The 16,973-nt window shown below is 45.0% G+C and overlaps 1 protein-coding gene across 1 annotated transcript; it reads right to left on the bottom strand.

Moving 5' to 3' along the window:
• Nucleotides 1-2,817: 2,817 nt before the first annotated feature.
• Nucleotides 2,818-12,735, bottom strand: LOC148349408 (fibroblast growth factor 13-like). The gene is made up of 5 exons (XM_088321748.1): nucleotides 12,449-12,735; nucleotides 9,628-9,738; nucleotides 8,289-8,392; nucleotides 5,087-5,285; nucleotides 2,818-3,730 (listed from the first exon to the last, which is right to left on the bottom strand). Exons 1-5 carry the CDS (start codon nucleotides 12,633-12,635, stop codon nucleotides 3,597-3,599), a joined length of 735 nt encoding a protein of 244 aa, XP_088177874.1. The 5' UTR covers nucleotides 12,636-12,735; the 3' UTR covers nucleotides 2,818-3,596.
• Between the last annotated feature and the right edge of the window lie 4,238 nt (nucleotides 12,736-16,973).

Here is a 16,973-nt window from a genome sequence, read left to right as displayed (position 1 = left end):
TTTTTTCCTCAAAATGGATAATTGATGCCTCGCCTAACCCCTCTCTCACCAGAGGTAATGTGGGATGAGTACCTCCTTTTAGGGGAAAACATGATAAACACAGAAAATCCTGAAAAAAAGAGAGTTATCGAATGCTCTCGAGCCAAAGTGCTGTGAAAAACAGAACCTTTTTCCTGAATTCTGTGGTTTTTTTTTTCACTTTTATCACTCACAAAGGTTTCATATCATCAAACCAATTTTGATATCACACATAAACAACCTAAGGAAATCGAAAATGCAGTTTGAAGTGTTGATTCCATCTATTAAGGTACAATAAAAATATAAGGCCTACCTGGCCCTATGTGAAAAAGTCATTGCCCCACCCTTGGTTTCAGGACCAGTAAGGAGACAGGACCCACTTGCGTTGCGTTTCTCACAAGTTTTATTGGAAGAAAGAGAAAGCGTTGCGCCCAAGCTCTGGTGATGGCGGTGTCGGGAACGGGAAAACGGGTCAGTAGCCGGGACAGGAGAGCAAAAACGTGGTCGGGGTCGTAAGCGAGTCGTAAGCCAGGAAATGATTTGGTATTTTATTGGGGGCATTGGGGATTCAGTGTCTTGCCCAAGGACACTTCGACATAAGCAGGTCGGCGCCTTGCATGGTGCATGGCCGCTATCGGTGTGTGAGTGTGTGTGTGAATGGGTAAGTGTGAAGCACATTGTAAAGCGCTTTGGAAGGTCTTCATTGACTGGAAAAGCGCTATATAAATGCAAACCATTTACCATTTAGACATGGTCGGGAGTCAGGGTCAAAAAAGACTTACCTAATGTTAACTGAGGTTCGCAGACGGACTGACAAAAGGGGACAGATAGGAGTGGGTTTAAATAGGGACAGGGAGCCAATCGGAGTCCGTTGGCGCCAAATGAGCGGGCACAGGTGCTTCACACCAGTAATCATGACACTAACTGCAGTTTTGGGAAAGCCGAGTTCAATTCCACAGGCCACACCCAAAATTGTTGGAGGCCACCATCCCTAAAAAATTTCAGAAGAAATTCGAAAAAAGCGATTGCAATCTATCAGTCCGAAAAAGGACACTAAGCTATTTCCATGGCTGTTGGGCAGCGAACCAATGTCACAGCCATTATCCACAAATGGAGAAAACTGGGAACTGCAGAAAACCTTCCCAGGAAAAATGACACCTGTGGTAGAGTTCCCAGGCGAAAACTATTGCCGTCACAAAATAACACAAATAGTCGACTGCCAAAAAGCATCTTGATTATTCTCGAAACTTTTGGAACAAAAGTGAACTTTTTCAAAGGTGTGCAGCCCGCTACACCTGACATGAAAATGGCATAGCATTTGACAAAGTGAACATGATGCCTACAGTAAAACATGTTGGTGGCAGTGTGATGGTCTGGGGCTGCTCTGCTGCTTCAGACCAGGACAACTTGCTGTGGTTAACGGGATAATGAATTCTGGTGTTTACTAGAAGATCCTGAAGGAGAAGGTCCACCCATCAGTTTGTGCCCTCAAAACACATCAGTAAGTCCACCTCTGAATGTCTGAGAGTAAACCCAAAATGAAGGTTCCGGAGAGACCAAGTCAAAGGTCCAAATTTCTGGCTAACCTGCAATCTGTGTCACGGTTGCCTATTGCCCTCACTTGGCCCCGCCCATTTGGCGCCAGCTGCGGCTCATTGCCTGATTGTCTCCCCTCCTATTTAAACTCAGTGCTCTCATTCACTCCTTGTCAGTCCGTCAACGGACCTCTGCCCTTGTGTTTTGACTCTGTCCGGTGTCCGGTATCGATCCCGCCTGTCTCGTCCTGTCCGGTATCTGGCTCCAGTGTCCAGTATTGACCCCATATGTCTCGTCCTGTCCGGTATCTTGCTCCCGTCTCGAGTATCCGGTATCGACCCCGTATGTCTCCTCCTGTCCGGTATCTTGCTCCAGTCTCCAGTATCAGATATCAATCCCGTCTGTCTCCTCCTACCGGTATCTTGCTCCAGTATCCAATATCGATCTTGTCTGTCTCCTGCCCGGTATCTTGCACCTGTCTCCAGTATCTGGTATCAACCCTGTCTGTCTCATCCTGTCAAGTATCTTGCTCCAGCCTCCAGTATCTGGTATTGATCTCGTCTGTCTCCTCCTGCCCGGTATCTTGCTCCAGTCTCCAGTATCGGATATCGATCCCGCCGGTCCCGTCCTGTCCGGTATCTTTCACCAGTCTACAGTATCCGGTATTGTCCCCGTCTGTCTCATCCTGTCCGGTACCTCGCTCCAGTCTCCCCATTCCCGTAAAATAAAGCTTGTGTGAAAACGTTACGCGTCCGGGTCCTCTGTGTGGGTTCTGACACTCTGTCAGTTTAAGATGTCATTCTTAGGTTCTCTTGGTATTATCCAAATTGATGGAGCCTTTGCTTGGAAAATGGTGGTCTACTAGTCATCCCAAGAGCCAAGAAGAAATCTGCAGGTTGGAGAGCGTTCTCCATTCGGGCCTTGGTGCCGTGGAATGCTCTGCCCTCTGAAATTTGCTCTGCTGTTTCAGTGTTCTAATCTAGGCTTAACACACGCTTGTATTCAATAGTTTATAAATGATGTTGAGATCAGGAAACTGTCAACCGGACATTCTGTTATTACCTATATTTTATGTTGTTGATTTCTGTATACTGTCTGTTGATGACCTTGCATCATTCATTGCAACCTTTGTCATCTTGGATGGAGACAGACGGGGACGATACCGGATACTGTAGACCGGTGCAAGATACCGGACAGGACGTGACTGGCGGGATCGATATCGGATACTGGAGACTGGAGCAAGATACTGGGCAGGGGGAGACAGACGGGATCGATCATGCTGAGGTTTTTGAGTTTTCCCTTCCCCTCATGTGGGTTTTACATCAGGGGATGGTGTAATAATAGTCTGTAATAGTCCGTGGTCTGTGCAGCCCTTTGATCATGCTGAGGTTTTTGAGTTTTCCCTTGCCCTCATGTGGGTTTTAGATCAGGGGATGGTGTAATAAAAGTCCGTAATAGTCCGTGGTCTGTGCAGCCCTTTGAGACTCTTTGTGATAAGGGGTTTACTAATAAACATGACTTGACTTAACCAGATGCTGTGGTGTGACCTTTAACTCTCAGATCATGCTTTAAAACCCTCCAATATGGCAGATTTAAAGCAATTTTGCAAAGAAGAGTGGGCCAAAATCACTTTAAATCATTGTGAAAGACTCATTACCAATTATCCTTAGTGTTTGATTTCTGTTATCGCTGCCGAAGGTGCCCCAACCCGCAATTACTTTTTCATATAGCCCCAGATAGCGTTTGACTTTTTGTGCCTTAATAAATGGAATCAACATTTGGAAACTGCATTTTGTATTTCCTTGGGTTGTCGCCGTGTGATATTAAATCTAATTTAATGATCTGAAAGCTTTGTAAGTGATAAATATGCAAAAAAACACAAAAATCAGGAAGGGGGCAAATACTTCTTCCCTACATTGTAGCAGGAGACGCTAACAAATTGACTGATGCCAGCTCGGCGTGAGTCATCGGCAGGGGCCAAAGATGTTGTAATCGGATTTAGGGCTAAGAAAGGTGGATGTTACTAGGACAGGTGGTTGTTGCTAGGACAGGTCGTTGTTGCTAGGCGACTTGCCTCCTCCGTTTAGCAAAGCCGAAGCGCTGCGACTTTTTGTGGGCGTGGCCGAGCGCGACATTTCGCTCAGGTCGTGGAGGGACGGCTCTCGGTACATGGCCACTACAGGAAAACATATTCAAAAAAAGGAGTTAGCCGTTGCTCTTAGCCATTAGCTGCACAAATCAACTCCATTCCAATAAACATAGAGCAGGGAAAAATACATATTCAGTATTTTGAGAGCTGGTGAACAAACTAATGTACATCATCCAAGTTGTCTCTTAAAGCCACAGCATGTTTAAGAGCTGCAAGTCTGCACAGTAGGCCAAAATTGGGGTTTTTAAGGGTTATTTAGCTATCTTCGTTATTCATTATCCATTATCCGTTATCGGTCAGTTCATAATACGCTACAAAGCCTAGGAGCCGGGACACTTACTCTCAGCCAAAAGGCCAAGCTAAGGTCCTAGCCCTAAAGCCTTGCTGGATGTGAGATTCAAATATTTTGATATAAATCCTACAAATTATGAAACAAATCGTATAAGTTTATAAGTATGTCATGTATGTACCGTACTAGTGGAGGTTTTTCTCCCTTGTCATGCCTTTTTGCGTTTATTTATATCTTTCAGGACCACTTTGTGTTTTCTGCATTCTCTAACCATAATTTCTGGCACAGTGACTAGATTAGAAGCTAATGCCCTTTCACATGTCATCTGTATCACTGGTGGTCTAGTGGTTAGGATCCGGTGCTCTCACTCCTGTGACCCTGTCATGATGACTGATTAGTATCACCTGTGCCCACTTGTTTGGCGCCAGCCACTGCGGGCTGCCTGATTGGTACCCTGTCGTATTTAAGCTCAGTCCTTTCACTCGCCTGTTGTGAGTCCGTCAGCGAACCTCTGTTTCTACAAGCCAAGCACTTTGACTCTGACTCCCACCTGTTTTTGCACCCGTTTTCCACCCAGCCGTTCCCGATTTCCCCGTTTGTCTCCGGCTACGACCTGTTTTTGACCCCGACCACGTTTTGCTCCCCCGTCCCGGCTTATGACCGGTTTTTGATCCTTACCACGTTTTGCTCTCCTGTCCCGGCTATCGACCTGTTTGTTCCGTCTTCGACACCACGATCTCCCGCTCCGGAAGATCCGCATTCGGATCACGATCCAATTCTGTGAGCGGCTTGCTTCCCGCGTCCAGCGAGCACCGGATCACAGCGCTGCCCTTCCTCTTTATCTCAATAAACTTGTGGTTAACGTTACACATCTGGGTCCTGATTCCGTTCTGGTCGTGACAGACCCTAGCTTCATAACCTTTACAACTAGTGTTTTGCGATTGTTGTCAACGATATTTTTGTACTTACTGCACAAATACTATAAACCTCGTGTATAACATATAAACTCCGAGTTTTTTCTTTAGGTTAAAATAAAATGCGTGTAAAAGTTAATAAAAGAACACAAATAGGGTAATTGAATTTGTGGGCGTCACCTTTGAGCGGCTTGGGGATGAAATGGGCGGCGGCCTTGTTCTTCTTCACGTGATTTCCCTTCATGACTCCGCCTTCTTTGTTGAGACCGAGGTACCAGGCCCGGCCCGAGGCCTGTTGCCGGTACAGCATGGACGAGTATGTCACGTAGTAGTTCTCAAACACCGACTCCTTGAACTTACACTCGGGTGTAAAGTGTTCCTGAAGGAGGGAGAGAGGCCGTGAGCACGTGATTTTGCAAAAAAGGGTTTGTACGGGTTTTGAAAATCCTTAAAAATGCTTGAATTTTATCGTTGTGTTTTCAATGATTGGAAAGTTGTTGAATTTTGGAAGAAGTGCTTGTAAATGCTGGAAATTGATGCCATGTCTCTCAAGATGTCTGCTTAAAAATAAGTCTGACACTGCCCTCCTGTGACTTTGCTTTGCCTTTGCATCGTTTTTGCCTTGTAATTAACTGCAACTGGCATTAGTTTGTATGACATTCTCCTTGCAAGTGTCATCCTCCCCTGCAGCACTGGTTCTCAACTGGTCTGACTTGAAGACCCGCCATTCCACTTTAACGACAAGCCTCGACCTAAATCAAGAAATTATACTTCTTAAATGAAAGGATTGTGCAGATTAAAGTAGAGACAGTAGAATACATACAGCGAAGAAAACAAGTATTTGAACAACCTGCTATTTTTCTATTTCTCCCACTGAGAAATCATGGAGGAGTCTGACATTTTCATCGTAGATGCATGTCTGCTGTGAGAGAGATAAACTAAAAAGAAAAATCCTGAAATCACAATGCAAGATTTATTTGTGTGATATAGTTTCAAATAAGTATTTGAACAACCGTGTATTATCCAGAATTCAGACCCTGAAAGACCTGTTAGTCCGCCCATTAGAAGTCCACCTGCACTCCATGCATAATCCTGAATCAGATGCAACTCTTTGAGGTCCTTAGCCGCATAAAGACACGTGTCCACCCCATACTATCGACTTGTTACATGGCGAAGACCAAAGAGCTGTCCAAAAGACACCAGAGACAAAATTGTACACCTCCACAAGGCTGGAAGGGCTATTGCCAAGCAGCTTGGTGAAAAAAGGTCCACTGTTGGAGCAATCATTAAAAAAATGGATAAAGCTAAACATAACGGTCAATCTCGATGGGAGTGGAGCCCCAAGCAAGATATCACCTCGTGGGGACTAAATGATTTTAAGAAAGGTGAGGAATCAGCCCGGAACTACAAGACAGGAGTTGGTCCATGACCTGAAAAGAGCTGGGACCACCGTTACTGTGGGTAATACAGTAAAACGTCATGGTTTGAAATCATGCATGGCACGAAAGGTCCCCTGCTTACCCAGCACATGTCAAGGCCTGTCTTGGATGATACAGAGGAGTCATGGGAGAAAGTTTTGTGGTCAGATGAGATCAAAATAGAACATTTTGGTCATAATTACACTAAGAGTGTTTGGAAGAAGAAGAATGAAGAGTACAATCTGAAGAACACCATCCCTATTCTGAATCATAGGGGTGGTAGCATCATGCTTTGGGGGTGTTTTTCGACACACGGGACGGACCAAGTGCACTGCATTAAGGAGAGGATGACTCGGGCCGTGTATTGTGAGATTTTGAGGAACAACCTCCTTCCTTTAGTCAGAGCATTCAAGATGGGTCTTGTTTAGGTCTTCCAACACGACTGACCCGAAGCACACAGCCAAGAAAACCAAGGAGTGGCTTCTTAAGAACCATATCAAGGGTCTAGCATGGCCCAGCTAATCTCCAGACCTGGACCTGATCAAAAATCTTTGGAGGGAGCTCAAACTCCGTGTTTCTCAGTGACAGACCAGAAACCTGACTGATCTAGAGAAGATGTGTGTGGAGGAGTGGGCCAAGATCCCTCGTGCAGTGTTCAAACCTGGTGAAAGACTACAGGACATGTTCGACCTCTGTAATAGCAAACAAAGACTATTGTACCAAATTTTAACATTCATTTTCTCAGGTGTTCAAATACTTATTTGCAGCTATATCACACAAATACATCTTGAAAAAATCATGCATTGTGAATTCTGGATTTTTCTTTTTAGTTTATCTCTCTCACAGTGGACATGCCCCTATGATGATAATTTCAGACCCCTCCATGATTTCTAAGTGGGAGAAACAGCAAAAAAGAAGGGTGTTCAAACACTTATTTTCTTCTCTGTGTATATATTATTCAAAAACAAAAAGACCAGCAAAACCAAAATGACTTCAAGTATATGCCTTCATTAAATTAAAGTTCGACTTGATTGCTAATGATACTGCTTTTCACTGTTCCTTCTCATTATTACTAACTTTCTTTGGACTGAAGGATTTCATACATTTTACTATAAAGGATTTTATACGATTAAATACAAGTTACATTTATTGAGTGCAATGAAGATTTTCACTGAGTGGGCTTCAGGTCACTCTGTTCCAAATGCGGAATGTTTTGACTGAGGACTTTTGATAACAGGACTCTGACGAAGGACGGCAGGCATTGTTTAGATAAACGCTCTGCTGTTTAGAGTATTTCCAGACACCGAGGCGAGGGGGTGGACCCCACGCGGGGGCTTTCCTGGCACGCCCATGGAAGGAGCCGGCACACCAGCTTGCGCAAAAAACGTGGGCCGAGAGAAGGAAGCAGAAGATCGAGAGAGGCGGCTTTAAAGAGGCTCGAGCGACACTTATTCGGCTAATTCGGCCATATTCGATGGAGTTCACTTAGTTAAATACTTTAAGAAATTAAATCTGCCCCCGTGTGGAAATGCCGGTCTCTTGTCCATCTTTTCCCATCAAGAAACGAGCGCATAGTTAGGTGAATGTAGGTTGTGTTTGGTTAATGGAGTCAGATAACTAATTCGAACAATTTGGTAAACGGTACATTTTAATATTTAATTCCTAACAGGACCCATTATTATGTGCAGAAATAGGAAAAAAAACAAAATAAATCACAGTAAGATGAGATGAGGTCCCTCTCAAACTACCGGTACGGGGCCGAGTGACTGAACAGAAAAAAAGAGATAGAGCAGGGCGTTATCGCCATCCACCGTTAAGGTGTGCCATTGACCCACCATTTTTTTCTTCCCACCAGTTGAGAAACACTAATCTAAATAACAGTAGGGACATCAAAAGTTGTCTCTAAAAAGCACAGCATGTTTAAGAGCAGGGTAATCTGCACAATAGGCCCAGAAATGACGTACCGACGTGTAAAGGAAGCCTTCACTGTTCATGGCCAGGTAGAGTTTGGTTTGGACGCCCTGGATGGCGACCACGCGAAGTCCCACCGGGATCAGGTTGAAGACAGCTGCAAACAATCAATGCTTGTTATCAGAAAGCAGCGCCCCCTAGTGTTTATTATTTCTTTGAGAACTTCCTGTCCGCCAGGCTGTTGAACCAACACAGGTCCCCCTTCCTGAATTCAAGCATTTTTTTGGGCATATTTCCTTCTGTCTCTGTCTCTCTCTCTTTCTCTCTCCGTTGTTCTTTATCTCTCTCTCCCTTTCTTTTGATAACTCTCTCTCTTTCTTTCTCTCTACACTACTAGCCTGGCCCTCAAAAGTGGGTCTTCTACCATGTGGCCCCGAGCTGAAATGAGTTTGACACCCCTGATTTACATATTTAAAAGGCAACTTCCCAGTAGCGTAAAGATATTTTACATATTTGTATATATCTTTTTTCACTGTTTCTCTTCCTCTCTCTTTTTTTCCTTTTTCTTTTTCTTCTTTCTTCTCTCTCTTTTTCACTTTCTTTCTCTCTATACATGAATATAAACATCTTTCTTTCTCTCTCTCTTTCCCTCTTTCTCCCCCTTTTCTATCTTTCCCTCTCTCTTTGTTTGTCTTTCTTGCTCTCTGTCTGTCTTTTTTTTCTCTCTTCCTCTGTTTCTCTCTTCCTCTCTCTCTTTCCCTCTTTCTCCCCCTTTTCTATCTTTCCCTCTCTTTTTGTTTATCTTTCTTGCTCTCTCTCTCTCTCTCTTTTTTCTCTCTTCCTCTCTCTCTTTCCCTCTTTCTCCCCCTTTTCTATCTTTCCCTCTCTTTTTGTTTGGCTTTCTTGCTCTGTCTTTCTTTTGTCTCTCTTCCTCCGTTTCTCTCTTCCTCTCTCTCTTTCCCTCTCTTTTTGTTCGTCTTTCTTGCTCTCTCTCTCTGTCTCTTTTCTGTTTCTGTCTTTTTCTTCTCTTTCATCTCTCTTTTTTCTATTTTTCTCTATTCTATTGTTCTCTCTCTCTTTTTCGTTCCCACTCTATTACTCTCTCTCTCTCTCTCAATCTCTCTCTCTTTTTCCTCCCTATATCTCTCTCTTTTTTCCTCTCTTTCATTAAACTCTTTTCTCTTCTCTCTCTCTCTTTCGGTTTTTTAGAAATGCAAACTGGTAGCCCTTAGCGCTAATCAGTAACCAAAATGTAGCGTTGGCGAACCTTGGTCTGGACACACAAAGAGATTGATTCAATGGCCAATTGCTCACCAATTCTTCATACATCGACACACGTCTTTCAAAATAAAAGCATATGAGCAGTAAGGGTCTTTTGTGTGGCGCTCTGACCGTAGGCGGCGTCTTCTTCTTTGGTTCCGTCCACGGTGCCGTCAGCCCCGAGCTGCAGCTGGAAGCCTTGCCGGCTGGACAGTCGCGTCACGATGCCCTTCAGCTGCGGCTCTGAATTGAGAAAATATAAAATAAAATCAGAGAAAGAAAAGTTGTCCGTAAAGCAACGATACATAACACTGATTGCACCATTTCCATTTTATTTTTGTGACTCCGTAGTAAAAAACTAATCGAGTTAGCCCCTAATGCTGACTAACTTTCGTGTGAAAGTTGACAGTCTGTTGTTGTTCTAAAAAAACAAGGAAATTCCAAGTGAGAAATTGCCAAGAAGATCTCCTACAAAGGTGTGTACTACTCCCTTCAGAAAATAGCAGGAACAGGCTCTAAACAGAGTAGAAATAGAAGTGGCAAGACGACAAGGGCATTAGAGTCTCTGGTAGTGTCGATTTATGAAATAATAAATAATAATGAATGTGAAAAATTGTTTGCCCACCCCTGCTTTAATGAAAGGAAATGATCTCCATTTTATATAGCGCTTTTCAAGTCAAGACTTCCCAAAGCGCTTTACAGTGTGCTTCACATTTCCCAATAGCGACCGTGCAGCCATGTAAGGAGCTAACCTGCTTATTGGGGGCATTAGGGGTTCAGTGTCTTACCCAAGGACACTTGGACATGTAACACGGAGGAGCCGGGATTCGAACTGCGATCTCTTGATCCCTAGATGAGAGCTCTACCTCCTGAGCCACTGCCGCCCCAGTGTGTAATATTTGACCATTACATGACACTGTATTGTCTAATGCTCAGAGAAGTGCAAGAGAAAAACGAGCTGCAGGTTGAAATATGTCCACTTGATGTTGCCAAAGCCAGGTGCCTCTCATAAACGCTGTGCTTGTATTTCTCTCTCCATCTCTCTTTTCACTCTCTCCATCTCTCTTTCTTTGTCACTCTTTGTCTCTTTCTCTCTGTGTCTTTTTACCTTCTTTTGCTTTCTCTTCCTTTTTCATTTTCTCTCTCTTTCTCTCTCTATCTTGCTTTCCCCTTCTCTCTTTCTTTCCTTCTCTTTTCTCTCCTTCTCTCTTTCTCTCTTTGTAATTCTCTTTGGAATTTGTTCTTTCTCTCTTTCTTTCCCCCTCTTTCAGTATTTCTGTTTTTATTGTTTTTGTTTTTTACACTCTCTCTCTCTCTCTCTCTCTCTCCCTTTCTCCCTTTCTGTCTTTCTTTGCCCCACCCTCTCTACTTTTCTCCCCCTCTCTTTCTCTTATTTATTTCTCTCTTTCTTTTCTTCTCTATAATCTACTAGTCCAGCCCCCGAGAGAATGTTCTATCGTGTGGCCCCCGAATTAAAAGTTTGACACCCCTGGTCTAATGCAAACAAAAACCAGTGCCACGGAGCACAGCGTAGCAGCAAGATGCCAAAAAAACACAGCTGCGACTTCTAGGTAGGGATTCCGCTATGTAAAAAAAATATACATTTCTCAACCTATGAATATTTATAATTAAAATTGGTAGTTTATGTATTTTTGCCAATCGTACAAATCAATGTTGTTGTTTTTTGCTGAATTAACGTCTTTTGTACCACTAGGGGGCACTAAAAATAACACATGATACCTTTCACAAACTCGCAGCCCGGGATGATAGTTTGAAGCCACCGTCTTAATATGAAATTTAAAGGGACAGTGTGCATTATTTTACCACTAGAGGGCGCTGTATTCTGTTGTGCCACCCAAAATGAGTGCTAATACCACAAAAGAAGAAGACAACATACAGAGACTCAAAGTGACCAAAATACACCTTATTACTTTGGAAAAGAAGAAAAATAAAGGAATGAAAAAAGAAAAAGGACCAACAAATGAAAAGAAAAAGAGAGAAAACTGCATTTTTTTCTTGTTTCTCTTTAATTTCTTTTTTTTTCTTTCCTTTTTTCTTTCTTTTCTTTGGCTTCTTTTTCTTAATTCGTCTTCCCGATTTTTTTCATTCTTATTACAGAAATGTTTTTCCCTCCTTTTCGTCTTTCTTTGAGAAAGGCTGGTGTGGGAATTTATACATTTTACTATAAAGGATTTTATACAATATTTTTACTATTAAATACAAGTTACATTTATCGAGTGCAATGAAGATTTTCACTGAGTGGGCTGGAGTTCAATGACAGGTTATTTTGATAAGCGCTCGGCTGTTATGAGTTTTTCAGACATCGAGGCGAGGTGGTGGAGCCGTGGAGCCCACATGGGGGGCTTTCCTGGCGCGCCCATGGGAGGAGCCGGCGCGCCGGCTTGCGGAAAAAAACGTGGGCCGAGAGAAGATCGAGGGAAGATCGAGGGAGGATGCTTGACGGAGACTCAAGCGGCACTAATTCGGCTAATTCGATGGAGTTCACTTAGTTAAATTATTTAAGAAATTAAATCTGCCCCCGTGTGGAAATGTGTTTGGTTAATGATAACTAATTTGAACAATTTGGTAAACGGTACATTTTTCATATTGAATTCCTAACACTGGGTGCAAATTGAAGCTTTTTGCTCACTTTCCGTCCCCGTAACTTTTTGGTTGTGCTACACATGACAGCGACATCTAGTGGACAAATATAAAACACTGTCCTTTTAAGAACAGGGGGATGTTTCTATCAGCGCTGTTTTTGTGTACAACCCCATTTGGCCCTACCTTAACCCCTCGATGGAGTTTGAGACCCCTGCTTTAAGGTCTTCAACGATTCGATCTGCCTCTTACTTGTCAGAGAGAGATCACCTACCCACCCGGAAGTGATCCATGCGCGACGGGAACGACAGCCAATCAAATTGTAGACGACAGCGATGATGAAGGAGCTCACCTGGCGGCCTCCTCCTCTTCCTCTTCTTGCGTTTTCCGAACAAGTTGACGCGCGCGAAGACGTTCAATTTGCTCGCAGCGCCATCGGCGGCGCCGTCGGCGTCGCGGCACGCGTTGGCCTTCTCGCGTTCACGCGCTTGGCGCTTTTGGCGCATGAGCGAGCTGGCGATGGCCGCTGCGCGCGACATGTCGTCAAGGGAGGGGGCCGGGGGGATAATGGATCAGCCAGGCGGGGTGTTGACGGCCGGGAGGCGTCGGCGGCGGCTGCCGCGCGCGCCTTTCGCGTCCTCCCTCACGTCCAAAAGCCGTGCTCGGTGAAGACCCCCCCTCGCCCCCCACCCCCTCCCACGGCTTCTCATAGCCCCATGGTTTATCCGCCCACCCCCCCTATTAGCGCAGCCTGGTCGCCATGGCGACGCCACAAACCGGACGACCTATGAATCCGCGCATCTGCAGTTGCAACTTACGGAAGTTCCGACTCTTTGAAGAGAACGGGTTCTTTTGGCTCGACAAAAAAGAAAGTTAAAAAAAGAGGAACTGAAAAGATGAAATGTAAAAAAAGAGAAAAAAAATGTCAAAAAATGATGAAGAACATAAAATGAATGGATGGGAAAAGGAAAAAAAAGAAAGAAATCAGAGAGACCAAGAAAAAGGAAGAGGAAAAAGAAGAAAAAAAAAGAAAATGAGAAAAAAACAGAAACAAAGACAAAATAAAAAAGAGTAAAAAAAGAAAGTAAAGATAATAAAATAAAAAAACAAACAAGGAAAAAACAAACGTGCCGAAGGAATGAAGAGCGGAAAAACAAAAAACACAAGAAAAAGAAAAGATAAAACGGAAATAGGAGAAAAAAACTACGTCAAATGGAGCAGGCGCCTGATTGGGGGAGCTTGTTCCTGTCGTTCACCTATAAGGTTTGCGTACCAAAGAGGACTATATCTCTAAGGGAGCTGGCTCCTGTCGTTCACTTCAAGTGCCAGCCCATAGAGCTCTTTCATTTGCAAATGACACATCGCTATCTCGAAGGGAGTTGGCTCACTATCAGTGGAGATCCGGCTCCCGTCATTCATTTCAAAGAGCTGGCTCACAAGGCTGTTCAGTTTAAGCTGTCCCATATGGAAGTCAGCTCAAAGAAATAATAAGTTCACCACTGACACGTTGCTTTCTCAAAAGCAGCTTGCTCTTGATTGGTGAAATGGCTCCTGACATTCATTTCAAAGGCTGATAAAAGTGCTACGTTCTATCTCATATAGGAGCCTGCTCATAGACAATTTAAACATAACTATCTCAAAGGGAGCTGGCTTCCGTTGATTATTTAAAAGAGCCGGCTCATCTCGCCGTTATGATTCTGAGCCGACTCATAGAGGCGATACGTTCGCAATGAAACATCACTATCTCAAAGGGAGCTGGCTCTTGATGAGTGGAGAGCCGGCTCCCGTCGTTCCCTTCCAAGAGTCGGCTTATAGAGCCGTTACGTTCGGGCACGAAACATCAAGATCTCAGAGGGAGCAGGTTCCCATTATTAATTTCAAAGAGTCGGCTTGTAGTACCGTTTCGTTCGCAAAAAACACCTCACTTTCTTGATTGGTCGCGACCCCGTCATTCACTTCAAAGAGCCGGCTCATAGACCCGTGACGTTCGCGTACGACACAGCACAAGCAGTTGCATCCAAGTTGCGAGTCCGCCTTAGACCGTGTGTGCGCACGTTCGCGTGAGTTCGAGCTACGAGTGCGCGTGTCTTTTTCAAATGCGGCGTGCTTGTTAGTGCACGCAAGAAGCTAGAGTGTAAAAGAGTGCGCGTGCACGACAATAGTTGCGTGCACGTGTTGCTGTGCGTCCACACGAAGCTTTTGCGCAGCCGCAGTGCGCACACAAACAAACCCAGCCCCGCCTCCCCGGGCTGTTTGTCAATGAAAGCTAGCACCGTTCACAAAAAAAGAAAGAAAAGGAATCGGGAATGATGGAGGAGTCTGCAAGAATGTGTGGAAAGGGGGCGGGGGTTGGAATCGTGGCAAGGGGAGGGGTTTTGGTGCAGAGGTGCTGCAAGAGGACCTCTGCAACGCACACACGCACACACACAAATAATGACATGCACATAAAAATGTAAAAACAGGAAACTCGATTTGTCTCAGAAACCAAAACGTCAAAGACACGGATCAAAGATGCTCCCGGTTCGCACTCCCACATGTCCCCATTCATCACGTTTTTGAATCCGAAATGCAACTTGTGACTCATCTACTAGAGCACATATGTCGAGCTCTTGGCCCGCGGGTCAAATGTGGCCTGGTACATCATTTCATGTGGCCCGCTAGACAATGATGAGAGAAGCGCCAAAGAAAATTGAGCCCCATCACAATGTCTTGCAGTTTCAGACTAGGTCCACTGGAGGTCACCAAAGCCAGGCGCCACTAATTAATCCCCGAAAGCAGCTGCATTTGCTGACGACAATTAATCAACCAGAGAACATTGAGTAAAACCCATCCCAATGTTATTTTACTTTTAAAAAAAGTCACTTTAGCTTCTTTCTATAATAGATTTGAAATCTAACAGCGAAGTTTCCATATTCCGGTAAACATTTTCATAAAAAAAGGAAAAAGCAGAAAGACTTTTACATAATTGAATCAATCAATTACATTAGTGTTTGGAAGCTACTTTGTCACTTCCAGGCTGCATGAGTTTCCCTGAGTTAAATAAACTGTAGCGAAAATTATTATTTTCATTATTAGTATTATAAGTTTGGAAATGCATAGTTGATAAACACCACAAGAGATTTAATCTTAGTGAAAGAAAAATACCGTATACGCTATATAATCAATTCCTAAGTCATAATTGAAGTGGGAGCCTCCTAAAAGACCTGCAGCCCCGAGCTAAATTGAGTTTGACACTGTTGCACCAAAGGGAGCCGCTTCAAACATGAGGAGAAATAAGAAAAAGAGCAAGTCATGGCTTAGTGAGCTAAGTCATGGGTGGGAAAACTATGGCCAGGGGGATGCCACATACTGGTATTTTTATTTTAATGGATTGTGTTTTTGTTAAAAATAACAAAAATTCGGAGTACCCACCCTTTTTGGGGTCCTTAGAGGGTGTGCTTGAGAGCGCGCCCCCTGGGGACTCCCTCGTACTGCTGGGAGACTTCAACGCTCACGTGGGCAATGACAGTGAGACCTGGAGGGGCGTGATTGGGAAGAACGGCCCCCCTGACCTGAACCCGAGTGGTGTTTCGTTATTGGACTTCTGTGCTCGTCACGGTCTGTCCATAATGAACACCATGTTCAGACATAAGGGTGTCCATATGTGCACTTGGCACCAGGACACCCTAGGCCGTAGTTCGATGATCGACTTTGTCATCGTTTCGTCGGACCTGCGGCCACATGTTCTTGACACTCGGGTGAAGAGAGGGGCGGAGCTAAAATACATCACCAATAATCCAAAATGGAGGGCCCAGAGGTCGTCCGATGAACCCCAGAAGGTCACCATCACACCAGCGATCCCCGGGGACGGATAATAAATCCGTTAGCAGCGCACAAAACAAAAAACAAAAAAAAATCCACAGGTAAACTGAGAACAAACAGCACAGTACCTCAGAATTCTTCCGAGTGAATAGACACCCCTTCGTCCGCATCTGAAGGGGCGGTAGCGGGTGGGTCCGCCGGTGGAAGGGTAGCAGCGCCGGACCTACGACGACGACCACGGCGTGGCGCTGGTTGGTCTGGATGCAGTCGATGGAATTCTGCCACAAGAGATCGGTCCAGGATCTGCCTGCTGGGAATCCATGATCTCTCCTCCGGACCATATCCCTCCCAATCGACCAAGTACTGGAAGCCCCGACCCCTGCGTCGGGAGCGGAGCAGGCGGCGCACTGTATAGATAGGCTCCCCGTCCAAGGAGCGTGGAGCCGGGGGAGGAGGTGGAATGGGTGCCAACGGGCTCTGGCTGACGGGCTTGATTCGGGAGACATGAAACGTGGGGTGCACTCTCATAGATCTTGGTAGACGGAGACGGACTGCTGAGGGGTTGATAATTCTTACTATAGGAAACGGACCAAGATACCGAGGAGCCAGTTTCCTCGACTCAGCCTTCAGTGGAAGATCAGCTGATGCAAGCCACACCTTCTGGCCCACCTGGTAATTCGGAGCAGGACTCCTCCGTCGATTAGCCCCGACGGAATGAGCCTTGCTTGCCCGAAGGAGTGTGGCCCGAGCACGAGCCCAAGTTCGCCGACAGCGGCGTGCGTTCGCCGTAGCTGACGGGCAGTTTACTTCCTCTTCTTGACTAGGGAACATAGGGGGTTGGTACCCATATACGCACTGGAAGGGGGACATTCCAGTGGAGGAGCTAACCAAGGAATTGTGAGCATACTCCACCCATGCCAATTGCCGAGCCCAAGACAACGGTTCACTAGAGACCATACAGCGAAGTGCCGTTTCCAAATCTTGGTTCACTCGCTCAGACTGACCATTGGATTGAGGGTGGAACCCCGATGAGAGGCTGACTGAGGCACCCAACAGACGACAGAACTCCTTCCAAA

The sequence above is a fragment of the Urocampus carinirostris genome, chromosome 17, assembly GCF_059441175.1.
Source record: "Urocampus carinirostris isolate Australia breed hairy pipefish chromosome 17, RoL_Ucar_1.0, whole genome shotgun sequence".
Lineage (NCBI taxonomy): Eukaryota > Metazoa > Chordata > Actinopteri > Syngnathiformes > Syngnathidae > Urocampus > Urocampus carinirostris.
This window is presented reverse-complemented; position numbering and strand designations above follow the sequence as displayed.

Bases quoted from the DNA above. Each gene is read 5' to 3' on its own strand.
- LOC148349408 (XM_088321748.1), bottom strand. From the start codon at position 12,635: ATGTCGCGCGCAGCGGCCATCGCCAGCTCGCTCATGCGCCAAAAGCGC. The intron at 5,286-8,288 runs GTACGTCATTTC...TCCCTCCTTCAG, and splicing joins AAGGCTTCCTTTACACGTCG to GAACACTTTACACCCGAGTG. The intron at 3,731-5,086 runs GTGACGCCCACA...GTTTTCCTGTAG, and splicing joins CATCCCCAAGCCGCTCAAAG to TGGCCATGTACCGAGAGCCG.